Source organism: Vipera ursinii (assembly GCF_947247035.1).
Source record: "Vipera ursinii genome assembly, chromosome: 2".
Taxonomy (NCBI): Eukaryota; Metazoa; Chordata; class Lepidosauria; order Squamata; family Viperidae; genus Vipera; species Vipera ursinii.
In genome coordinates, this window is record NC_139513.1 from 171,281,080 (window position 1) to 171,308,604 (window position 27,525).

Sequence of the window (27,525 nt, forward strand, 5' to 3'; positions counted from 1 at the left end):
CTAACCATTGCACGTCATAAAAAGTGAGATTAGGACTAAAACCACTGAAATATGATATTGGTGACACTAGTGGAACTCAGATGAGACAATAATTTTGGATGGTGCAAAGCTGGCCAATAGATCTAGTAACATCAGCACCACAAGTAAATGCTTCATCTCTAGGCCATCAGCAGAATCTTGATAACACAAGCCAAATGGACCCTATAGATAGAATGTCAGAAACATAATAAAAACAAAGCTGATACAGCCTGATAAATAAACACAAAAAGAAAAATTAGATGAACCCTGTGGATTAATTGCAGTATGACCATAAACTAGTTTAAATGCTGAAAATAAAATTACTGAAGTGAAACTAACCACCCACATGAAATATACTAATTAAAAAAATATATCCAGGGAGCTAAATTTTTTGTAACACTTGATGAAGTAACATTGACCTCTTGCCTGAGCTTTTGGTAACAGTGGTTCTGTTCTCTTATCTGAGGATGGTAGTGGAACTGAATGGTGATTTTTGTTTTTCAAAATATCTGAAAGGAAACTTGACCTGGGAAAGCCAAACATATTTTGAATACTTCCTTAATTGTCTCATCTCTTCTGTTTATCTTTTGTTAACAGTAGTTACTCCTGAATAGCTATATGGATAAGCAACAATACTGAAAGATTGTGTGTGTGGGAGGGGGGGGGTTTCCAGCAAAGGATGAAGAAAACTGTGTTTCTGGGATCTTGAAAATATTGATGGAAAAAGAAGAGTTTACAAAAGGAAAATGACCGGTGGTATAGGGAGGCAGGTTTTCTGAAATTATTTTGGCACTCATCTCTTCTATTATGGAAGAAAAAGAAAAAAATTCCGGTATGCCAAGTTATTGGGTGCCCCATTGCTTACAAAAAATAAGACTTTCCCAGAGTTTCTTTAGCAGTATTGATTGAAAGGTTTATGATAAGGTTACAGAAATCTCAGAAACTGAATTTTTTCCCCATTGCAATTCACATTATCTGATTCCTATGAAGGGGTCCTTCTCGGTCTTGTGACTCATTGTTTCTGCAGGAACTGATGAGAAGGCTGTTCTCCCAATTGATAAAAGGTGGAACGTCTCCTGCTGGTGTTAAATATATCATAACACAATGCAGTATCATTTAAATTACTCAAATCTGCCAGGCCCATGTGTTAAACTTGTAACTTACGATTTTTTTCCCCCAGTTCTGAATATAAAATAATTACCAAATTCTTTAGGGGTGAGGCAAAACATTCCTTAGCAGCAGATGATGGAACTAAAAGTGGCTGAAAAGTGCCCCAAATCTGCCTGGAAAATTTGGCTTTATAGATAGATCTTTTGTTGATCACGTTTTGTCTGTTCCAGGTAGATTAAGTAATTAGAAAAGGTTTGCTGGAACAATTCTCTCTGGGAGTCCATGGCCCAGAAGGTGAGCTCTGGAAGGCCTCAGGAACTTGTTGCCTCCATGGCAACCATGATAAGAGCTCACTTTCATGTTTACACTGTAATGATGAGAGCAAATTGTCTACCTTGATTGTCTCTGCAGATTCTGACAGGTCCTTATCAGAGAAAGGTGGGTGGGATAACCCCCTGCAACCCAATTCATTAACTTATGATTTCATCTTGCTCATCTGACTTTAGATAGGCAGAATTATTATTATGGTTTGTCACACAGCCAAATGTTTAGAATGGATTTGGCATTTTTATCCATCTATTGAATCCTTCCAAAGGACCTGGGATAGACAGGTGTTGTTTGATGGTGTTAAAAGTTTTGTCTTAGGATGTAAGCTGTTCTGCAATTGACCAATGGTAGTTTTGTCAATGATGGTGTTCAAGTGATGCTCCAGTTGTTTTGGGATTGCATCTGTTCCTATTACTATATTTGTATCCTGCCTCTACTAATTTTTAAGTAACTCACGACTGGGAACACACCTACCATAATACTACTTCCCCTTCCTATTTTCCGAACAAGAGCAACAACCTTGTGAGATGGGTTGGGTTGAAAGGGACTGACCCCAAAATCACCCAGCTGACATTCATGGCACCCAGCCTGGCACTCACAATCTCTTGTTTTTTAGACCAGCACTTTAACCACTACACCCAACTGATTCTTGTAGTGAGCGAGGCAGGATCATGCGTTATAATAATCTGGGATTCTTTCAAACTTTTGGAGCCTGAGATTTTCTGATTCCCATTTCTGACATACGCTAATGAACCCAGAATCACAGAGAATCATGTAGACAATTGTTTGTTTCATCATATTTATTAACATCATCTGAATAAACCTGGCTTTGCCAGCATAAAAGGCACTGTGAGGACAGAGGAAAGACTGGGATGGGTAGTCCTGCCTGTCCAAAACCACCAAGAAAATCTTTGTTGCATAGTTGGCATGATTTTGACATCGAAGCTAATAGATGGAAATAGCTATGTGCTACAGTGGGAATTTTACATATGACAAACACTCAATCTCAATGGCACACTCTTTGGCTTTTGCTGTTCTCTTCCCCTCCCCATAAGTAATAAAACAGTTTTGCTTGCTTGCTTGCTAGAAGAGTAAATAGTACATACCAGGCTCATAAAATGGCCCGTAGAAGATCTGATAATGCAATTTTAAAGTACTTTACAAAATACGGACACACAGTAAATAAAACTAGTCACTTGCACAGCGGAGGAAAAGGAGGGAAAGAAGAAGAAGATAGATTTTCTTCGTCACCTCCCTCCAATATCCAATATCTGCTCTTATATACATACTGGTTGGCAGTTTTCACACATCATTTTAAACTCTCATTCGAAACCACGTTTTGTTGATTAAGATAGCTGGATGAATTCACGCCACGCCAAGAACCATGTTTACAAATCACAATAACTGCACCACATCACAAATCAACCCCATCCCATTCTGGCTTAGTGCAATCTGAATTGTAGATCTGTTCTAGAGGGCAATGGGACAAGTGGTTTGATGCAGACTAAAAAAATCTCCCTGTAAATGCCTTGGACCTTACTGGTGAGATTGGGACAGCTGGGCCCGTGGCTGGAAAATACAACAGTAGGGTCGTTGGCAGTGAAAGGTCACTGGTAGCAAATATCAGAAGTTCTTGTGGGAGTGAAGGAGATGGCAGACAGCAGCAGAGAACTGTTCAGAGTCTCTCTTTTGATCTGCAGGAAGCAGCAACTATGGGATTGTGACTTTCTCATGTCTACACAAAAAAGGCGGAAATAAAGGTGGCCTCTGCTCATCCAGCTGAATAAGCAGTATTACTTCAAACTACATGCATGGATGGTGGGAGATAGGAACTGGGCTTTTGAGCAATCGCAGCAATCCAACATCTCCTCAAGGGGCACGTGTGGGAGAAAAGGTTCTTCAAGCGTTTTCCTTGTTTTGCTGTTCTTTTGTTTCGTTTAATTATGAGGGAGAAGTGAGGGAGTATTTTTTTAAGAATACAGCAGCTTGCAAAAATCTAAACCTATCCAGGTTTTTTTGTCTCCACAAAGCCACTCATTACTCTCCACAGGCAGATTCAACCAAATGTGGATACGCGGGAGGATGTTATGAGTGGGATCAGAGTGACGCGAAATTATGGAAAACAATGGAATTGTGTAGTGTTGGATGGGCCAAGACAGCCTATAGGATTGATATCAGGTTTAATGGAGTTGCAACTATAAGGAACCGTTGGGTGGATCTTGGAGCTAACACTAATAATAGTTTGTTGGCCTGTTATTTCATAGGGAGAAAGTTGATATCAGTACTTTAAACCATGATAGTAGAGATTCTCAACCACCCTCTTGATTTTATTTGGGGGGGGGGAAGGCAGACCAACAATAACATAACAATAGTAAGAATAATAATCTAATTTAGGTCTCATAAAAGGGACCCAGTTATTCTTTTCCTATCTAGTGTAGTCCCTCTACAAATCCTATCGGTTAAAGTGGCAGGATAAAATAATATGCACACAGTAGGTGAAACAGGAGCTACCATGCTCTATCTTCAATCAAGACAGGCTAGGATCTTATTCCAATGCAAATAAATTGGCAACGCTCTATAGTTTGCAAATAAATATGCCTTTATGTATCCTGCTTTAGGCAAGGGACTAAATGAATCAGGAACCCACGTAGCCTCTCATGGTCTACAGAAAATGAGAAAGCTGGACAACTCTAAATCAAATGAGTACTTACAACAGAAATATTTCTAGAAAATTCTGGTGTAACCTCTCTAGGAAATTCCAATTTGACTGAGCCAATTCCATTGGCAAGTGATACTAAAGTCCTGGAAATACAGCTCCCTCAATAACTGGTCATTTCCTCCCAAAAGTGAAGGCCTCCTTCGTATAGAGAAACCCTTTGCAGAGAAACTCTTGGAAATGGCTTGATAGTCTAAGCTGCAAAATTTTGGTAAATTAAAATAAATCCCAAACAGTGGTTTTCTTCCCATTTCAGGAAGACCTTCCCATGTCTGTGTTTACTGAGCAACCTTTGAATGCAATGGGGAGAATCCCAAGGGTTACAAAGATGTGCTGTCAGCAATACAGTTTGAATCATCAATAAAGGCACCAGATGTTGAACTCTGGCACCAGCTAAGCATACTCAGAACAAGAGACACAAAATTCCAATTTAGCTTCAGAAGATTGGTCTCATGGATCCAGGACTTCCTTAGGCAACTTGCCCTATAAGAACCTCACAAAGAGGTTCTTAGTGAGACGAAGTGCCTGAAAAATATGTGCATTTATCTACAACATAAGCAACCTAATAGAATGTGAATTTGCTGCTTTGCTTCAGGGCTGTTTCAAGAAGGAGCAGACATCCCTCAATTTGGGGACCAGAAATCTGCCAGTGGAGCCAAACGTTGCAGCCTTAGCTGTGGAGGCCAGAAAGGAAGAGGTTGGCAAGAACTTCTTTCACAATTTTCACTCATGCTATGTCTGCGGCATTTCTGTGAAGAAAGGCTGTGATTGGTTTGGCTGAAGTTTCTGTGTTGGTGAGGTGGCAGTAGCTGAGAAGTTACTCCCAAAAGTCCATGAGTACAGAGGCTCGAGACTGGCAGTGGAGCAGTGCAACTCCCACTAGTGAAGACCTTCTTGTACTGTCTAGGGGTATTGAGGCACCATGTGTGTCGGAACTGAAAGGGCTGGCTTCAGAGATATTGGCAGTGTGGGGCAACCCCTTTCTTCCTCCAGCCCGAAACTGAGGCAGAAGAATAAATTAATGGGCGCCAGAAATAACTAATGCCTCTCCTTCAGGGTATCCTCAACTGCTTCTTGGGTGGCTGGGACAAAAACTGGCCATCTTGTGCAGCTCCTCAGGTGGAAGTCTCACAGTTAGGATCCTTCTTATCAAGCCAGCAAGAAAGGGAGATTGGAAGGCACCCGCGTCACCCACCTATCCCACGATAGAGGGTGCATCTTCACCCAATATTTGACAGAGTTCGCTGAGACGGTGCTGCATTTCAGGGACCCCAGCCAGCTGCTGTTCCAGGCGCTGCTTTTCCTCCCGCAGGGAGAGACGGGCTTCAGGGTCCAGCTTCTCAAACCGCCAGCCGCCCTCCCCGTCAAACTGGAGGAGATGCGTGTGGTACTTCCTGAAAATAAGGACGGAAGGCTATTGAGAGAGCATTCCAGGATACAACTTCTGCATTCAGCCTGCCATCTTTCTCCTTGCTCAAGGTCAACCTCACCCACACTGGCTCTGTTCCTCTTCCTCATTCCTCTAGACAAATGTCCTATGTGTAGGAGGGGTTGGGGGGGAGGGGTTTTTCCACTAAGCTGTCTCCTGGGAGGGGAGTCAGAAACAAAACCATTCTCAGTCTCCAGGGATGAGACCATGGTGCTCCTGCCCACACAGTTTCCTGTTGAGGACACGACTCCCTGCTTGGGAGAGCAGCCAGCAACATGACACACACACACACACACACACACACACACACACAGAGTTAGAAATGGAGGAGGGAAAGGAAGTATAACTGCGGGCTGTGGGGGAGAGGAAGGATGAGGTTTGGAAAGTGGACTGGCTTGAGGCTTGCCGGATTCAATACACAGGCCCCCTGTCCCTTGTTATAGTGTGTACTGAAAGAATGAGTTCAGCAAGTGCCTCTTTGCCTGGTGCAAAGCTTCTTAAAGGCCCAGGATTCCTAGGGAAGAAGATCCTAAGAAAAAGTTCCTTTCTTGTCCCTGCTTAAGAAAAAAAAAGAACCAGATAGGCAATCGGATCCATAATGGCTGCTCTTGGGCAGCAAAGTAGTGGCAAATTCTGCCTTCAGGCTCCTAGGAACATTTTCCCAACCTGCCCATCTGAGAGACTTGTGGGTATAAGTAGGTGAAAACTTGGTAAAAAGAGATTCCTATAGTATTACAAGGAAATAATTTGCAATCAGGGGAAATACTGAGTTGGCACATGCTTCCCGGAAGAATCATATACCTGCCCCTGGCACTATCCTGGAGGCTTATCCCAGAGATGAGTGAAGGCAAAAGTAATATTCTTTTGGAATTCCTTCCTTTTGTTAATCAAATCAATGACACAAACAACAATAGATGAGGAGTATTCTCAGGCAGGAATATACGGCCAGATTTCAGGGAAAGGATCCAGTAAGAAAGATCCTACGAAGAAGGATCCAACTTCTTTACTTTCCCAACATCTCTGCGTGAAGACAAAGGACGCAGAAGATTCCAGAGGGGATGTTGAGCAATTGATAAAAGAAATGAGACTTGTATGCACATCATGCTAAAGTGTATGACATTGCTTGGTTTTGTCTCAGCAAGCTCTGCAAATCTGGTCACTGTGGTTTGTAAACCTTGATTTCCAGCTAAAAAGGCTGTCACTTCATTACAATACTATTCCTAGCATTTGTAGACAATTGCAAAGGAAGAAGGAACTTATAAAAGAAGAAAGAGCATATTGGCTGCTGCAAAGAACTTATATAGTTTACTGATGTTAGAATGTCACAAGTTCTTACTTCTGATATACTGAGTGGCTTAGCATGAAATATGAATTCATCCAATTATGGATAATTTGAAAAACTCTGCTGTAATACCAACAGTGTTCTTAGAGAATGTGCGAACTGAAACTCTTAACGTCCTGTACAGCTCATTCCATACACCAAATCCATGGCTTGTTTGTTCATATTTTACTAAAGACCGTAAGATTAGAACAACAATAAATCATAATTTGAAAGTTATGGCTTTATACAATGTATTAAACCAAAAGCAAACAAATGTAATCCTTGTTTAGCAACCACAATCCGGACTGCAACTCAACTGCGCTTATGGTCTTACTTCAGCTTTCATTTGTTTTGCAGGAATGTCATAAGTGTGAGGATTGGTCATAAAGTTATTTTTTCATCATTATCCTAACTGCGGTTGCTAAATGAGGCAGTCGCTAAATAAGGACTACTTATAATTTCACTGGAACATAGTGCTATTTCTCATGGATTAAATAGATATGAAGATTTTTATTATATAATACAGCTTGATTCACCAATCATACTTAACCTGAAATCATATTAAAAACCACAATGAGTGAGTTTATGTAGCAGAAACATGTGAGTCACCTAATGGGTTTGCACATTGTTTGAATCCAATCAGTAAGTTTCACTTAATTTGACAGTAGGAATGATTGTGTCAAAACCAAAAGTTTCATGAATAGCCACTATAGGTACTGTAGTTGTCAATGTCTGCACCTCCTACATTTCTTTCGACCTCTTAATATTTTTGTTTTCCAAATTTTGATTGTACTTCTAACTGCTTTTACAATTCTTTCTGTGAAATGGAATGTGATTCACAGACCCTTGATGCTACAGTAAATGCAAAATAACAGACTCTTGTGATACCTTTGGAGATTAATATCACAAGAGACCTTGTTGTTTTGGAGGATCTAATCAGGAACCCCTGGGAACCTGCTACAAGTGTGACATATTTATTCAAATAAAAACAACAACAAAAGTCTTTGAGCAAGGAAGAGAAGGTACAAAGGCTAAGATATCCCAGGCAAAGAACAAAACATACCACAACGAAGGTCGGTGTGTGATGGAGAGCAACGCAATTCCTGCATCCTTTGCTGCTTGGAAGATCTTGCCTTCTACATCGATACTGACAGCACTGGTGCATTCATCAAGGAGAGCATACTTTGGCCTGGGGCAAGGAAGTGAGAGCCCAGGTCAGCAATCCCAAATGCCTGTTTCCCTAGTCCAGTATCCCATCTGTCACTCCCTGTTGTGATTCAGGGTCAGCCTGTGGGTTCGGCAGTTGGGTTGGACGACTCAGAGGAGGAGGAGGGGGGTGTTGAAGACCTTGCTGAGGGGGTTGAAGATCTTGCTGATGAGAGCCCTCAGCCAGGTCCCTCCCACTTGGTCACCACGGAGACCCAGCTGTGTGAGCCTGACAGCGTGGATGAAGATGACCCACAGCTGGCCCTGTTCAAGGATGCCCGATGCAGGAGGCAGTCAATTAGGAGTAAACAGAGGAAGGCAATGGGGCTCCTCGGAAGGAGGCAGAGAGAAGCCACGCCCTGAACTCTATATAAGGGGAATGTGTGGGAGGGCTGGTTTGCTGAAGGCAACCGCTTGGATAGTTCATGTTTCTTAAAGCTCCTGTTTCTTGGTTTGTCTTGTTCCGTTTGTTTTTGTGGTAATAAATTTGGCAGGCGTAATTCCAGCCTCTTGCCTTCTTGTAAAAGGGGTTGTCCCTGCCTTTTCTGCAGGGCCGGTAGCAGGCTGGTACAGAACACTCCCATGCCATGATGCTCCCTTCCTTTCCTTTATTCCTGTCTCTTGCAGAATCAGGACCATACGTCTTCCTACTGGACTTAATTATCCACTAACCACCTCACGGGAAAGGAAGGAAGCAGAGACCTGGAAACATAAAAGGGCACCTGCCCTATGGAACAATCTTGTTCTTTGGCAGGTTTGACTGCTTTCCAAACACTACTTAAATTGAAATCATTTCAAAGACAGCTCAGGAAATAAAGGAAATGGCCATTCCTGGCTTGGATTAAGCTATTATAATTATTTTATGGTTGCTGCTGCTTAGAGTTTTATTTTGTTTTTATGTCTCTATTGTTAATCCTTTGTGATTACAAATGGTGTATGATCAAATCAACTGATACATTTGGAGCTGATCCTCACCACTTCTTCCCAACCCACACTCTTTGGAAGCTGTTTGTGTGACTTAATCCAGCATCGCCAGGGAGTGGGGTGAAGTACAATTGGAAATGCACTTCCAGGCACTAACCTGTGATAGAACATCCGGGCCATCCCCATTCGCTGCTTCTCGCCACCCGAAAGTACATCCTTCCAGTCACTGACAGCTTCCCAACCTGATTGGAAAATAATTAAAGAAGGTCTACTGTTATTTCCACCTACCCAATTTCCCGTCGGCTGCATGTAAGCCAAAGTGAAGACAAGGCACAGGAAGTCAAGGTGTTTGATTGCCATCTTCTCCATCCATGCCAGGGAGCTACCCACCTCCTTCACGCTGTACAATATAATTGAGGTTGACGATGTCCAGGATCCGTTCCAGGTCAGAATCAGTATGTCCCTTCGGTCCCATATCCTTGGCCGTATCTGGGTAAATCACCTGGTCTCTCAGGGTGCCCACAGACATGTATGGTCTACAGTGAAATGCCAAGTAAATAAATCATTGGCGTTTGAAGAGCAGCTGAAACTGCCCACAATTATGGTTTTGATAGCCTAGCCCAGGGGTCAGCAACCTGAAACAGTGAAAGAGCCACTCGGAACCGGTTCCCTCACAAAAGGAAAAACTGGGAGCCGCAAAAAATTCAGTCAAAAAACAGGGTTTGACTGAAGAGTGGAGCCAAGGCAAGATATGCACCTACCCTGCATATTTGAATTGATTGGTTGAACTTTTTTAGTCCCACTTTTTTTTTTTTGGACTGCACATGGCAGAGGACTGGGAGCCTCAGGAGACAGCTGAAAGAGCTGCATGCGGCTCCGGAGCCATGGGTTGCAGACCTGTGGCCTAGCCAGTGTGCACAACAGCCATTGTGGAATGATGAAATCTGGTATTTAATCAAACTGGAAAGCCCCAGAATGCTGCAACGGCACTTCGCACGAACTTAACTAGAAATCTCACGACAGGGCAGAGATTCAAACTACGACATTCTTCAGTGCACCAATTGCCTTTCTCTGATGTGAAAAAGAGATCAGAACCTTGGGGCCACTAGAGTACCGATCTCTGGAATCCAGAGTTTTCCAGTTCTAATTCCATTCCTCACTGAATCCGATGCGTTCCAAGAGGGCCAGCCTCTCTATTGTTTGGCCCCTAATTCCCCACCCTCCCCTGCCACATTGGCCACTCTACCTCTGTGGAATGTAAAACATTCGATGAGGAGGTGGTTTGTAGAGGGTGCCGTTGTAAGTTGGCCAAAGCCCCCCCAAGATCCGGAAAAGGGAACTCTTCCCACAGCCATTTGGTCCCGTGATCAGTAGGTGCATGCCTTCATCTACCTGCAAGGGGGAAGCACAGAGGAAGGTATGAAAAAGGCAGAATAAAAATATAATAGTAACAATAATATCCCAAAGCATCTGAAGCAACACTTAAATATCACTAGCATTGATTAAATCCATCAGTCAACTGCAAAAGGCAACTTTACTTGGAACAGCGTATATGTCCTGCAATGATACCTCTAACACCATCAAACAACAACACCTGCCTACCCCAGGTCCTTGGAAAGCTCTTGATAGGTGGATAAAAATGCCAACTCCAGTCTGAACGTTTGGCTGACTGTGTGACTAAGAACAACAACAATAGCAATAATTCTCTCTCCCCATTTTTCCCCCAATTCTTGGCAGTTTTAATTGTTTCTCAGGATCCAAGCTCCCCCCCTCCCCCAATATCCAACAATGTATGCAATAGAATTTGTATTTATCCAGGCAACTTACTTTATCCATTTGGTGCTCTAATAGCAATCTCTGAGCCCCATCGGCTCCCTACCTCTCTTCTTAATCTGGTCTCAGGCTCCTGTTGTATTCCCAGCCTTCTTGCAAAATCATAAAGACCAGAAGTTACCTGTCAGTGCCATCAAAACCCCCATGACCCCTCAACACAGGTGAGACCCTGGAACACAGGCGAGACTCCCTAGCCTAGCCCTTCCCCTTGTGTACTCCATGGCTGCTGCTGCTTGATCTCCTGTTCTCCTAATTCTAGTCAACAGAATGCCTCCTGTCACCCTCTCTCCTTTCCATGCCAGGAATGTACTTTGTCCAGGAATATACAGAGAGGCGATGGCCAGCAAGACATAGACAGAGTCAACATGTTTGCCAACAGGACTACTGTACCAACTAGCCATGAAAATAAAAGTGTTTTGATCTGCTCCTCTGCCTTTGGATTGCAGTCTGACTTACAGAGTTCCGAGGGGAAGCTTCTCAGCGCTGCCACCTACTAATTCATGAACAGCAGGAGCCGATTAAAATAACATCTGCGTAGGGCCAGGTTCAAAAGTTGGCAGCTTTACACAATGAAAGTAATCTCAAATTGCTTCCCACATTGATGCGGTTAGATTAGAACAGGGGTAGGGAACCTTGGCTCTTTTATGACTCATGGACTTCAACTCCCAGAATTCCTGAGCCAGCATGGCTCAGCTTGGAAACCTCTCCCTTTCCCCTCAGCATAGTTGGCTCAGGAATTCTGGGAGCTGAAGTCCAAGAGTCATAAAAGAGCCAAGGTTGCCTACCCCTGGATTAGAAGATGTAACTTCTCATTTTTATCAGTGCTTCAAGTGCTGTTATCCCAGCCAGTCCCGGTCTTCCTATTATTCACTCAGACTACCTATCCGTGGACTTCAGAAGTGGCCAAAGTACAATTTCCAGCTTTGCTTTCCATTAGTTATGCCAGTTGAGGCTCTTGGGGGTTGTAGTTCATCAGGATCTACAAAGCCAGCTTGCCCTATAATAACGCCTTGACCACTTACTCGGATATTAAGGCTGGTGACTACCACATCCCCAGTAGGAGTGATGATAGGGATGTTTTCACAGATAATCCCATGGTCAACGTCAATCACACGTCCTGTAAGCAAAGAAGAGAAGAAAAGACAAGAGTCTTATATTCACAATGAAAGAAGCATTTCACTGCAAGCGACACTGACCTTCTCAGTAGAAAGAAACAAATTTAACCCTTTATCAATTATTTCTTTTTCTCTTTGACTCATTTCATGTATTTTACAGCACGGGGTGGGCACAGTCGTGGCTGCTCTTGAGGCCTTACGGTTTATTAAGCAGGTACGATAGAGAGTATAGCCAGTCATCAGATGGCGATCTGGTAAAGTTGTTTCCCAATCTATTTCTTATCTCTCTTTGCAGGATGTTCCTTGCAACCTCTGCTAAATTTTGTCTATTTTTCCTTGTGGCTATCTGACTTTTTTTTTTAGTTTCTAAAAATGCTTTGTAAAATTAGTGTAGAAGTGAGAACTATTCTTATAAATAAAAATGGCAATCAAATCTGATGCTTTGCTGCATACTGTTTCCTATTTTTTTTAAAAGTATTTAAAAAATTAAGTGTGATAACAGGCTCTCAGTACCTGGCACATTTCCCATAGCTTAGCATATCTGAATTGAGCCTAGCAAAGAGGTATCCTATAATATAGTAATGTACCCTCTCCGCCAAATAAGTGAAAAAGGTAGATCCTTAAAACATTTAACAAGGAGCAGGGAAAACCTGCAGGCATTACATCACCTTACATCTACAACTACATTGAATATTATAGAAATCACCTCTCAAGGCATATTAGAAGAGGGGGGGAAAGGCTGTAAAGATGTATCTCTGAACAAGGTAATGACAGCTGAACTCTTTGGCAGGAAATTGCTACAGTTTCCTGGAATAGGCAAGCAAAACCAGCACCAACGACATAGGAGGAAGTCTCACAAAGTAGATTATGAAATTTATATCCTTCAAATACGTTGACCTTGTATAATTTATGCAGAGGTGTGGAGTTAAGCGTAACTTGAAGAAGATTGGAGACTACATCTCTCATTTCTTTCTAGTTTGGCATAGACTCTAGAGAAAGGCACATCAAAAAATCAGGTAATATGGGCTGATCAACCCAAGACAGTTCTGACAAGTTGGTAGCAAGGTCTAGTAAACCCATCTCAGTTTAAGTATGACGACATAACTGGACATCCTATACAACTATCAGAATGTAAAGGCAAAACATTCAAACTTTTTCTTTATTAGCTTTTTTAAAAAAAAATTATGAAAACCATCTTGCTGATTGATTTTAAGTTTTTGTTGACCTAAAGCAAAATATCAAATAAATAAAAACATTAGAAATTAATTTCTATATGCATTGTTTTAAAAACAAAAGGAATAATGATCAAAACCAAATATGCATTATTTTTATAGTGCAGGGATTGTTTTTGGCAGATTAAAGCATATTGGCAAACTACTAAGAACTAATTCTAAGTTCCAGAGTATTTGGAACTAGGATGATCATCCCAAATTCTCCAATTTTGGCCAGCATCAGTGAAGGACAGGTAAAACTGGAAAGAATCTACTGCAGTCTTCCCTAAATTAGTTCCCTCTGGACAAGCTAGACTGGAACAACCATTGCTTTCATACAATGTGGCTGGAGCTGTTTGGAAAAAGAGTCCCAGATATCTGGAGAAAAGCAGATCAAGAAAAATCATTTGACTCTTTCGCAGATATTATGCTTAAATTATACAGTATAAGTATCTCTGGATTCCACCGACTGCACTTGGAAGTAAAAAATAGACTGTCTGAACTTTACATGGCTTGCAACCAGCCTAAACATTCAGGAAATGTGAAGGCACTAAAAAAAAAACACCAGAAGAAACTTTCCCTGATTCTTTTAAGACAATTTAGAATTTAGTAAAATAAAATAAAAGTAAAAGCATCCGGCCTTAAATCTGTTTTATGCATTATGCTAAGACATAGTTTATTTAACTAGTTTGCTGAATATACCCCAACCTCATAAAGTAATCCTAACCATGGTTTTTAAACCACAGCGGCAGGGTTCGTATTCATGCAATATAGCAAACCAATATCAAATAAGCCACATTTTTGGCTCACTGTGATGTGTGAGACTAGCCAGCATTTCTCCTCTCTGTTGCTGAGGCCTTTTCTTCCCCTTATAAGGTCTACTGGGAGGAGAGCAACAAAACCTTCTGGAGAGCTGAAGGTATCGTCTAGGCCAGTAGTCGCCATCTTTCTGGCACCAGGGACTGGTTTTGTGGAAGACAATTTTTCCATGGACCAGAGTGGGAGAATGGTTTCACATGCAATTTAGATCCCACACATGCACTGATAAAGCTTTGCTCACTCACCCGCTGCTTGTGCGGCCCGGTTCCCAACAGGCTGCGGACCGGTACTGGTCCACGACCCAGAGGTTGGGGACCCTGATCTAGGCCTTCTGGAGTACCCCATCACAACTGGCCACTACAGGAATGGTGAATTATTAAGAGAGGGTGTGTACTGTTTACTTTCCTCCTGTGTCATATATTTTTAGACTGAAAGCCTGAGGGCAGGGATTGACTATTTCTATTCTTATGTAAGCTTTTCTGGGAGTCACTCAGGCCAAACAGCAAGGTATAAATGTTTTCAGCAAATCCACAGCATAGACTCAGCCTGTTTAGAAGATGTCTGCTTTCTGAATGTCCGGAACTACAAAACAGCCACAAAACAGGAGTGGCAGCCATAAACCTTCTTTCATTAATAAACAAAATATTTAATTAAACCTGATTATCCAAGGCTATAGTTTTAATTTGATCCTTGTCAGTTTCTGACATTAAACCTTTATCTAGCAGGATACAGTTGCAAAATCAGCTGCAGGGATAGGTAGGTGGAGGTATGTGTGTTACTTCAGCCAGACATCTGCTGAAAAGCTTTACCTTGGATCTGGAGTGAGCCCTCGACACGCATACCATGTTTCATAATTGTTCCAGCCCGAGCCTGGCCTTCATCAAGCTCTCCAGGACGTCGGAAGTTGCAGCATTTCACATCCTCAAACACTTGGAACATCTCATACACACGAGCAGTATAGCCTGCTAGTTCAGTTGCCTAGGGAAGAAAGGCACAACTGCAATTCATTTACATGTGGAATGGGAATCCACATATCAACTTTTTGCCAGGGGTTGGGGTAGTGGGCCTTCACTGATGGTTGTTTTCTCAAATCTGGGTCTGACAGGCCAGAATAATAAGTTTCAAAGCATTTATCCAGCTCTTACTGTGCTGGAGACATATATGAAATCACACAGATCGTATTTGCAAATGGTATCCATAAGATATAATCAAACTAACAATCAGGACTGTAGCAATCAGAAGACAAATGGGTGTAACCAGTATCTCCCTCAACCCACAGAGTTAAGTAGCGCCTCATATTTACTATTAAGGAATAATAAACTGTTCAATTACGGCAACTAATTTAAAACATTCAATATGTCTCTGACCATCAGCAATTAAGCTGAAAAGTTTCCTCTTTCCTGAACCATATCAGCTGTTTATTTTTCTTGCTACATTTGTAAGCCAGACCTATAAAAAGGCAATTTTGATGTCAGATTCCTCTAGGGCAGGCATGTCAAACTCGCGACGTCACGTGACATTGCACGACGTATCGGAGCTTTTTCCCCATTGCTGGCAATGGGGTGGGTGTGGTTTCGTCGCGATGCGTCCGGCCCGTGGGCTAGCAGTTTGACACCCCTGCTCTAGGGCCTGGATGGTATGCAGTAGAAACCCAATGTACTGATTATGGTTCTAGACCAGACAACTCGCAACGTCATATGACGTCGCGCAATGTATCGGAGCATTTTTGCCATTGCTGGCGATGGGGTGGGCATGGCTTCCAGATAACGCGTCTGGCCCATGGGCCGGCAGTTTGACACCCCTGTTCTAGACTTAAAGTTCAAGTCCAATTCACCTATGCAGTTCACTGATTAGTTTTGGTTAGTCTCAGAAAGAGACTAACAGCAGTTTTTGTGAAGTGAAATTAGGACTCTCATGTAAAATAAACTTAAGGAGGAGAGGGATATAAATGCAATCAGTCAGTCAATCAAATGCAGCAGGAATGGGATACTGCAGAGGTGTGTATTATAAAATAAGAAGAAATAAGGGCAAGACTGAATGGGTATTGAACGAATTTGGAGTGAATGCAAGTATGAGTGACCCATATGAAAGAAGTATTTTGAAATATTTTTTTTATATAGATAGAATGAATGAGGACCAAACTACAAAGCAAATGTATGAGGAAAAATGAATGTGTCTCTGTGGGCACTCCGGCTTTGTGGAATCAGCTGCCGGTTGAGCTCCGGATGGCACCGGATCTCCGCTCCTTCCGGCGCGGGTTAAAGACCCATTTATTTGAACAAGCTGGCCTGGCCTGATGGGGAATTACTTAGGGTTTTAATATTTATATATATATTTTTTATTGTTTTTACTGTGGGAAATAATTTAATTCTTTTTTTAACTTTTGTATTTTTGTAGTATTATGATATGCCCTGTTCACCGCCCTGAGTCCTTCGGGAGAAGGGCGGTATAAAAATTTAATTAAATATAATAAATAAAATATAAAAGGGAAAGAGAAGAAAATTACGGTTGGATGGAGTTTACTGAGAAACCAATATGCCAGAAATTTAAAGTTAAAAAAAAAGACAATATAGAAAGCAGCATATGGACATTATGGATGGATGGAAGAATGATTTGCAAGGATAAAAGATACAGAGTTTATAAAGCCCAATGATTGAGTTGCACAACATGCTAGCCAAATTAAAGATGCCATATTATTTTGACTGTGATATAGGAAACTAACTTGCTGTCTGTATCTGGACTTCATAAATTAATTTCAAAAGTAACTGAGGATCCTCCAAACTGATTTGTAGAGCTGTGGTAGGGAAGGGATCTTGGATTATTATTACATTTTTATCCTTCCTTTTAGAATATGTTTTGGTCAAGGCAGTGAATATATTTAATATTTCCGCCTCCAATTTTCTCCACAACGATTCTGTGAAATGGGTTGGGCTCAGAAAGAGAGCCAGGCCCAGAACTATCCAACCTGCTTTCATGTGTAAGGGAGGCCTAGAATATACAGTCTCCTGGTTTCTAGGCCAGCATCTTCACCACTCTCATATTCATCTGTGAAATTAAATTTCTTTTGCAAGACAAGAATGATCACATCAGAGTTATTTTGAAAAGAGGTAAAGTCGGGATTACATCAATAGGATTGGTGAAGCCTGGGAGATGGCTTGAGTCTCTACATAACACTAAGCCACAATGATGTGTATTTGCTTTGGTGATAGCATATAATGTATAAACATAGACAAAGTTGGCCTGGTTATTAGATCTGGGCTGAACATCCAGATGACCACTAGATGGTGGCAAAGAAAGGTTTCTGTATCTCTCTGCTGTCACCTAATGACCATCTAGATTTTTGCAACCTGATCAGATAGCCATAGAGAAGGTAAGAAAGATCTACCCAGATCCTGTGAATGTCTACTCAGAAATGATTACTGTATGAATACTAGTTAAATGGGACTTATTCTGAAGAGAGGAACATAAACGATGATAAGATTCAGTGTGTCTGTCTGGGTGGTAAGAGATGAAAACTAATCTTATGAAATATTAGCAGTGTAAGCTCAAAGGTCATGGGTATGGCTCCTGGAAACTACTAAAAATTCCCATTTTAAGGATATTAAGAAGCAACTAATAGCTGATACAAGGTCTTTCTGCTCTCAGAACCTGCAAGAGCGAAGCCCTGCCTGAATGCAGGTTACAAAGTATGTGTGCCTTTTAGAATTATACCTCAGGAGATTATAAAGACACAGAGGCTTATTTGCATCCTTCAACGGAGGATCAGACTGACCCAATTCTTACCCAGGCAACTGAGCATCTGTACCTCTTTGTAGGAAGAGATGACCCTCTCTGTAGCATCGGCTGCTGCAGACAGAAGACTCCGAGCTGTGGTAAAAGCTTCAGTCCTCAAGCTTATCCATTCTTTCTCTTCCATTTCCAGTGCAGCTTGTTTCAGTGCCTCTGAATCTGGTGGAACAAAATTGTGACCGGGAGGAAAAGCTGGAACACATATCTCCATTCCTCCACTAACTTCTACAGTCTCAAATCCCATTTTCTCATTAGGAATCACTTTCCTTGAAACCCTGACCTGAGGTCGCTTATTCAGGCTGCAGTCTGGCACCTGTTGAAAATACCAGCATGGGAACCCTCCAGTGATGAGGGCCAGAACAACAACAACAAAAAGGCATCCCTCCATGAAACTATTAAACAAATAATCCTCCAAATATTGCCTTAAATAAATGTTCTGTGGTAATGCATCATGAGGAAGACACCTATTCATTCTTTAGGTTTCCCTTAATCCTCCAAAAATCTGTGGCATTAGATTTGAACTCTGAAATGTGAAGAAAGACTTGACATTGTTTAATCATCTTCCTGACATGTACTTGCGACAACTAGCAGGTGAAAAAATTATAACCTGAAGGAAGCTAATACTGGTAGTCCTTGACTTAAGACAGGTCACCTAGTGACTGTTCAAAGTTATGACAGACCCCCTCGAAAAGCTACTTATGACCCAGTCTTGAAGTTATGTCCACTGCAGGTGGCTGCTTGTAGGATTGTGCCACGTGGCCTGGAGTGGTGTGGCCTATAATCTTTCCTTACTCAGATCTCCTGAGCTCTGGAGATCATTGAAAGGTAAGTGAACAATAGGTGACAGGGTGTGGGGACCCCAAGGGGTGGGAAGTGGAGCATGGGGTCTCTCAGAAGATGGGGGAGACTTTGGAAGATCTGAGGCAGGTGGACTTGTGCCTGCACCCGGATCTTCAGGTTCTCCCCAATCCCTGAGGCTCTCCATGCTCCACTTAACAACCTGTTTGTTTAAAACATGTTCATTTAACAAATGCAGTGGGAAGAGCAGTGATGGGGGGGTGTCGTTAAGTGAGGCACTTCACTTAAAGGCCCTCCTGACTCCAACCCTAATGGGCATGCTCCATTTCAGCTCTAATTCGAGGACTACCTGTACACTGTCTCCATGAAGAGGTAATTGTGTTTATATAAACTGCTAGAGGGAACCATCAGCAGGGGAAGAATGATTTTAGGCTTTTAATGGGAAGCCGTAATATTTGGAAACTAGTGGAGAACCAGCTGATGAGGGGAAAGCTCGATTCCCTTCCCTCAACAGTCATTCCTGTTTTTTCCTTCAGTGCTCAACCTGCTTTTGCTCTCAGGTGTTGCACAATAAAACCACTGGCTGTTGCAGTTCTCTCCTATCTGTTCAGTTTTCTAGCAATAGCAACAGCACTTAGACTTATGTACTGCTTCACAGCCCCTTCTGAGGGGTTTACAGTGTCAGCATATTGCCCCCAACAATCTGGGTCCTCATTTTGCCGACCTCAGAAGGATGGAAGGCTGAGTCAACCTTGAGCAGGTGAGAATCAAACTCCTGGAGCGAGCAGTGAGTTAGTCTGCAGCACGGCTCTTGTACTAGCACAAGTGCATCTTTCTGTGCTTGGTTGCATTTTCCTGTGACTATTTCTATACTATATTTATATTTATATTTATTAAACTTATATACCGCCCTTCTCCCGTAGGACCCAGGGCGGTTCACAAGGCAATTAAAACAACATTACAATACGACAATTGAGCCCAAAATCTCTGTTGCTAAGTAACAACAACAGCAACTTTATTGATTAGCCCTTGGGCCATATCAAAGTACAAAATTCCAGCAACAAACCGTCACCAAAACTTGATAAAAGCAATCCGAAATGGAATTTGATAAAATACAATTTAAAATGGAATTAAAATACAATTTAAGTTAAAATAGTAATAAAATACAAATTTAAGATATAGATAAAATATGATAACATTATATTTCGGAGTCGATTACAATACAAAAATTAATAGCAATTAAAATAGATTAAATTTTCCTTGATTAAAATCTAAACCCGTATATCTCTGATTTAAAACCCAATTACAATAAGTTAAAAGATTAAAAAATCCTCAGTCCTGGCCGGAAAGCTCAAAGAGCCAGGTCTTCAGGTCCCGGCGGAACGCACGAAAATCAGGGGCAGTCCTAAGCTCTACGGGTAACTGGTTCCAGAGGGCAGGCGCACCCACAGAGAAGGCCCTCCCCCTGGGTGTTGCCCGCCGGCAATCCTTTGCCGGCGGCACCCTGAGAAGGGTGATTCTAGACATCTGGATCTGAAGAGGATAGTGTGAATATGTGGAGTTTGTGTGTAAGTGCACATAGCAATTCCTTTAAACAAGTATGTCCTTACTTGGGATCATGCAGCTATTGCCCTGCGATCATAAAAAAAACCATGTTAGCTTTAAGGAGGTACTGACACGATGCTACATAGATGCTTGTGCCTCTATAATATCTTATAGGTGCTTATAGATTCATACAGATGCTTATGAATCTATATCTCTAGATGTCAAGATCACCCAGCCACCCTCATCATGATATACAGATAGAGGAATGGTTGGGTAACACTATTAATCACTAGTATGGAAATGGCCTGTATGAGATGGGTAGACATGAGCCAGTGAGAAGGTGCCCTGGCTATTCTGCTTTCCCTAAGCCTTCCAGTGAGTTAGCAATTAGTGTTTCAGCCATCACCCTTAATGATCATCCTTAATGATTCCATATTGATCCTCTCCCAGCTCCTGCCCATTAACATGTGATCTTAAATGCCCATTTTATTATTTTGGGCCATGTTGCTCCCAGAAGAGCAGCAGTTTTTGCTTTCTTCTCCCATCCTCACCTGTCTCGGAGTAACCAGTAGCGGTGATGATTGGTACGGCCACCATGACCAGCCCAGCAGCACTCCACACATACTTCATAAGGAACTGTTCCAGCATCACATACCAGAGTCTTTCCAGAAGCAGCACGTTGATTTGAGAGGCCAGCTGATGATAACAATGCCTCAGGAGGGACAGCTCCACCTGAAAAGAGTAGCAGAAACAAAGTGACTTGAGGCTTACAACCACAAGGATAAAGGGATCTCCATATATAGCTTTTATTTCAAAAATGTAAATGCACCAAACAATCTTCTGTGCATGAAGACAAATGGATGTGTTCCCAGATCAGAGAGAGGAATAAAAACCAAATGAATTAGACAATTAGATTGAGGGAGACACTTGTTCTAGGGTGTGTTCACATCGTTTATTGAATAAACCAAGATGAAAAATACCATGAGTTAGTATAATATGCAAATTAGGTTGCCGGGCAAATAAAGCTAAAACTCAGAGAACTCCAGATAAAGAATTTAGTTTGTTACTATTTCTACAAATATGAGAAGTTATAGCTAAATTATTTCCCCCACTAGCATCAGTGCCTTCTGCAGCATATTTATATAAAAGAGTTCACTCAGCCGGCTTTCATGCCTAAAGTGGAACTAGAACTCATAAACTCATGGCCTTAATTGTTGTTGTTGTTGTTAGCTGCGAAGTCATGTCCGACCCATCGCGACCCTATGGACGTTCCTCCAGACCTTCTTGTCCTCTAGCATCTTCTGGAGTCCTTTTAAGCTCACGCCTACTGCTTCAGTGACTCCATCCAGCCACCTCATTCTCTGTCGTCCCCTTCTTCTATTGCCCTCAATCTTTCCCAGCAATAGGCTCTTCTCCAGTGAGTCCTTCCTTCTCATTAGGTGGCCAAAGTATTTGAGTTTTAGCTTCAGGATCTGGCCTTCTAAAGAGCAGTCAGGGTTGATCTCCTCTAGGACTGACCGGTTTGATCGCCTTGCAGTCCAAGGGACTCGCAGGAGTCTTCTCCAGCACCACAGTTCAAAGGCTTCAATTCTTTGGCGCTCAGCCTTTCTTATGGTCCAACTTTCACTGCCATACATTGCAACTGGGAAAACCATAGCCTTGACTATACGCACTTTTGTTGACAGGGTAATGTCTCTGCTTTTTAGTGTACCATCTAGATTTGCCATGTCTTTCCTCCCCAGGAGCAAGCGTCTTTTAATTTCTTGGCTACAGTCCCCATCTGCAGTGATTTTGGAGCCCAGGAAAATAAAATCTGTCACTACCTCCATTTCTTCCCCATCTATTTGCCAGGAATTGAGAGGGCCGGATGCCATGATCTTGGTTTTCTTAATGTTAAGTTTCAACCCAGCTTTTGCACTCTCCTTCTTCACCCGCAACAAGAGGCTCTTTAGTTCTTCTTCACTTTCTGCCATTAGAGTGGTATCATCTGCATATCTTAGGTTGTTGATATTTCTCCCGGCAATCTTAATTCCAACTTTTGATTCATCTAGCCCTGCCTTTCTCATGATGTACTCTGCATATAAATTAAATAAGCAGGGCGACAGTATACAGCCTTGCCGGACTCCTTTCCCAATTTTGAACAAATCAGTGGTTCCGTGTCCAGTTCTCACTGTTGCTTCTTAGCCCACATATAGGTTTCTCAAGAGACAAATAAGATGGTCTGGTACGCCCATCTCTTTAAGAACTTGCCACAGTTTGTTATGATCCACACAATCAAAGGCTTTAGCATAGTCAATGAAGCAGAAGTAGATGTTTTTCTGGAACTCTCTAGCTTTCTCCATGATCCAGCGTATGTTGGCAATTTGATCTCTAGTTCCTCTGCCTCTTCGAAATCCTGCCTGTACTTCTGGTAGTTCTCGATCCACATACTGCTGGAGTCCAGCTTGTAGGATTTTAAGCATAACTTTACTAGCATGAGAAATGAGTGCAATGGTGCGATAGTTTGAACATTCTTTGGCACTGCCTTTCTTTGGAATTGGAATGTAAACTGATCTTTTCCAATCCTGTGGCCACTGTTGAGTTTTCTAAATTTGCTGGCAAATTGAGTGTAGAACTTTTACTGCATCGTCTTTTAAGATTTTGAATAGCTCAGCTGGAATACTGTCACCTCCACTAGCTTTGTTGTTGCTCAGCTTTTCTAAGGCGCACTTCACTTCACATTTTAGGATGTCTGGCTCGAGGTCAGTGACCACCTCATTGTGATTGTCAGGGATTTTAAGCTCATTCTTGTATAGTTCTTCTGTGTAATTTTGCCACCTCTTCTTAATCTCTTCTGCCTCTGTTAGGTCCCTGCCATTTTGGTCCTTTATCATGCCCATTTTTGCATTAAATGTTCCCTTCATCTCTCCAATTTTCTTGAAAAGATCTCTGGTCCTCCCTATTCTATTGTTTTCTTCTATTTCTTTGCACTGTTCATTTAAGAAGGCATTCTTATCTCTTCTAGCTATTCTCTGGAATTCTGCATTCAATTGGTGTATCTTTCTTTTTCTCCCTTGCCTTTCGCTTCCCTCCTTTCCTCAGCTATTTGCAAAGCTTCCTCAGACAGCCATTTTGCTTTCTTGCTTTTCTTTTTCTTTGGGATGGTTTTGGTTGCTACCTCTTGTACAATGTTGCGAACCTCTGTCCATAGTTCTTCAGGCACCCTGTCTATCAGATCTAATTCCTTAAATCTATTTGTCACCTCTACTGTATATTCAACAGGGATATGATTTAATTCATACCTGAGTGGCCTAGTGCCTTTCCCTACTTTCTTCAGTTTAAGCCTAAACTTTGCAATGAGAAGCTCATGGTCTGAGCCACAGTCAACTCCTGGTCTTGTTTTTACTGACTGTATAGAGCAGGGGTGTCAAACTCAATTTCATTGAGGGCCACATCAGTGTTGAGGTTGCCCTGAAGGGGCCGGGTGGGTATGGCCAGGGTGGGCATGGCCTACTGGGTGGGCGTGGCTAGAGTGCGTATGGCCTACTGGGTGGGCGTGGCCAGCTCTACATCGTTGCATCAAGGGTGCCTATGGGGGCCTGGGCAGGAGTGGGACAGATCTGAGGGTCTCTGGCAGAAGGAGGGACTCTGGGCCAGGGCCAAGGCAGTGGGGGCCGTTCCCTCACTTTTTCCAGGATGGCTTCACGGGCCACATGAAACCACTTTGCGGGCCAGATCCGGCCCCCGGGCCTTGTGTTTGACATGTCTGGTATAGAGCTTCTCCATCTTTGGCTGCAGAGCATATAGTCAATCTGATTTCTGTGTTGACCGTCTGGTGATGTCCATGTGTAGAGCCGTTTCTTGGGTTGTTGGAAAAGAGTGTTTGCTATGACCATCGTATTCTCTTGACAAAATTCTACCAGCCCGTGCCCTGCTTCATTTTGTACTCCAAGGCCAAACTTGCCTGTTATTCCGGTTATCTTTTGTCTTCCTACTTTAGCATTCCAATCCCCCATGATGATAAGGACATCAGTTTTGGGTGTTAGTTCTATAAGGTGCTGTAGGGCTTCATAGAACCGGTCAATTTCATCCTCTTCAGCACCGGTGGTTGGGGCATAGACTTGGACTACTGTGATATTGAATGGTTTGCCTTGGATTCGAACTGAGATCATTCTGTCATTTTGAGGATTGTATCCCAGTATTGCTTTTCCTACTCTTTTATTGACTATGAAGGCTACTCCATTTCTTCTGAGGGATTCTTGCCCACAGTAGTATACCTGATGGCCTTAATAGACCATGTAAACAGGAGAAAATGAAACTGAAGGATAAGAATTCTAGACTTTAGTTGCTCTACAGCAAAATTCTAAAAATCTCTACTTGAGTTCAGTGGAACTCTCTCCATCCCAATTTTAGTTAAGAATTTAAGATTGCAGCCTTTTTGTCCATGTTTGTACATTTTTTATCGTCTCTAATTGATATAGATGTTCTTATCTAATATATATCTTCACTCAGCTGTCCTACACCTTTTTCATACAGGCTTTATTAATCTCTCAGTGGCACAAAGCATACAGCCTGGACTCTATCACACTTTGGATCAGAATTCCCTGAATCCTAATGCAGTTTAATCTACATTTCCTGATCCATATCAAGCATAGCATAAATGAATAATTACGGTAGGTTAGTTCTGTGATGTATGTGTACTGTACATGTACTCTGAATTACAGTCCATCTACTGTAGCTTTTATATGCAAACAGGTAATACAAAGTGCAGATTAACTGATTAGTTTGGAGAAAAGGACTAGCTATGGAATAAATACATGCCTCTAAGAAACCTTTAAACCAGGGGTCTTCAAACTCTGGCCTTTTATGACTTGTGGACTTCAACTCCCAGAATTCCTCAGCCAGCATGCCTGGCTGAGGAATTCTGGGTGTTGAAGTCCACAAGTCATAAAAGAGCCGAGTTTGAAGACCCCTGCTTTAAACTTCCCTATGCCATCTACAAAATCCAATAGCTGACTCAATGCAGACTTCTATCACATAACAAATATTATTATGTCTAATGCTAGTCATGGGATATTATTGATCCTCTTATTGAAACTGTTGTTTTTTTTAATCCCATTTATATCCCGCCCTTCTCCGAAGACTCAGGGCGGCTTACAATCTAAAGCACAAATCAATGCGCTTAGCATTTTGATCCTTTTTTAAAAAAAAGTTCAGTGAACCTTGAAAGAGACGGAAAATATTTGTTCCTCTTGGCTTGTGATTTTTGTGTAAATATGACCTAAAATTACTCTTAATTTTGGAAAGAAGTTATCACAGAGAGAGATGTTGGGCCTTGGAAGACACTTTGCACGGCAGCATTAGCACTGAAGAATGGGGAAAAATAAAAAAAAATATGTGAAGGATATTACTATTAGTATCAAATTCTCTTTCCCAGTGTTCTTTCTCCATTCTTTATCAACAGGAGTTTTGATTTACACCTATGTTCCTTGCTGGTATTTCTCATTTCTATATTTGGGAATCAGAAATTCCACATACCATACACATTTACTGCCTTTCAGTTCACTCCTCTGCCTGGCAATGCAGGAAACACTAGAAGACAGGCGGGTGCCAAACTTAAGACAGCCTTGGGGCTACCTCAACTGTTTGAATTAGGTAGGATAAACAGAAACCAAGGAAGATTTTTGCAGGATGTTGGAAAGGACTGAAGTTAGCAAGGAGGACAGATTATAATCAAGGTTAGAGCCCTAGCTGTGCCTCAGGACAAATTCAAGGAGACAACAAAGGAAGGAAGTAAACAAGGGTGCTGGTCTAAATCTGTTTTGGGACAGCTTCTTTTTGCCTAAGGTGGAATTGAAACTGAGTTAGCTGCTGAGCTTCTGGCGAAATTCTACAGGAGAAAATGGTAAATTACTAACACAGAAAATAAAAAAAGTATCTTCTCTCTACTTTTCTAATTAGATTACCGTATATTATTATTCCTCATTCAGAATCAGAGGAGTCCAAACAGCCTACAGACTTCTTCTTCCCAAAAACTAAATCTTGTTTTTCTACTAAAGAATATTGACATTCTGCCTCCTACTTTACCTTATGCCCCCCATAGAAGGCAATCTCTTCCGAATTGGCCACCACACGAGAATGCATGTAGCGCAGCTCTCCTTTCCGGCGTGCTTCCTCAGCCACCAGTTGGCCAAACTTTGGTGAACAGGCACGTAGCACCTTTGCAGTGATGCAAACTACCAAACCAGCAATAACTGAGGGCCAAACTGTGTCAGCCCCCTTTGATCTAGCTGAACTGATGAGGGTATAGGAAGTCACAATGAGATCAAGGACAGGCTTGGTCAAGTTTGAGTAGAGATGGGCCACAGAATTAGCAAAGGCCACCAAATCTTCTGTGAGTGACTGGTCCGGGTTACGCAACCGTCCATCCATGTTGCTGACCCGGTAATAGGTCTGACCCTCAAAGTAGAGCTGATAGGCATGATCCACTAAGCGTCCACGGAAGGCCAGGCTCAGTTGCCCTTCCAGGTACCGAATGGCACTGTTGACAAAGGTGGCCGGCAGGGCAATGAGAAGCCACTGAAGAAGCTGCCACGCAAAGTCCCTTGGGTTCTTACGGACAATGCAGCGGGCCAACCGTCCATCCAGCTGGGCCACATAAACCGAGAGGAAGGTGCGGCTAGCCAGGGCAGCCGAATGCAAGGCCAAGAGTCCTGTCTGCCGGCACAGTGGCCCAGGGAACAACAACCTCAGGAGACGGAGGAGACGGAGAAAAAACACCTTGTTCACACCAGGCGGTGATGTGGTGCCCTCCTCGAGTTCCTTCCACTTGGCTCTTGGCTCTCTGGGACTGGTGGTCTCTGAATTCACTTGGAGGACCGAGGCAGCCCACTGTCTTCGTAGGATGGGGTACAACTTCCTGGCCCCATATGCTGCCACCAGTAGTGCCACGGCTGCTCTTTTGGCGGTGATTCCTTGGCTCAGCCGTGTGGCCACTTTGGCCGTGGTGAAGGGCATAATCCCACCGGGGTGGAGGCACTGCCTCCGCTTCGGCTTCTGCTCTTCCTCTTCCAGCTTCTAAGAAGCCAGCGTCCTCTGACTAACTGTAGCCGGGGCTGACTCGCTTAGCCGGAGTCAGCTCTCAGTCCACAACGCCCAACCCTCGGAGTGACAAGAAGGGAGGGGACTGGAGAACGGCCATTCCCTCAGACCATAGAGATGACGAGATAGGGAGGGCGTCTCTACAGGTGGCCGGTAGAGGGCGAGGGCGGTTGCTTCTTCGTTCCGAGAAAAACAAAAACGCGAAGTTTCCAAAAACGGTCCCGTGACGTGACGTTTTCACCCTGCCCTCGCTCTTCCTCTTCGGTCCGCTTCTCCAGAGCCTT

General features: G+C 42.6%; 1 protein-coding gene across 1 annotated transcript; it reads right to left on the reverse strand.

The window, feature by feature from the left end:
• Positions 1-2,237: 2,237 nt before the first annotated feature.
• On the reverse strand, positions 2,238-27,385 carry ABCD1 (ATP binding cassette subfamily D member 1). The gene is made up of 10 exons (XM_083353698.1): positions 26,228-27,385; positions 20,713-20,893; positions 17,835-17,977; positions 14,839-15,007; positions 11,907-12,001; positions 10,298-10,443; positions 9,442-9,587; positions 9,209-9,293; positions 7,985-8,110; positions 2,238-5,565 (listed from the first exon to the last, which is right to left on the reverse strand). The coding sequence occupies exons 1-10, from the start codon at positions 27,155-27,157 to the stop codon at positions 5,367-5,369; spliced, it is 2,220 nt and encodes a 739-aa protein (XP_083209824.1). The 5' UTR covers positions 27,158-27,385; the 3' UTR covers positions 2,238-5,366.
• Between the last annotated feature and the right edge of the window lie 140 nt (positions 27,386-27,525).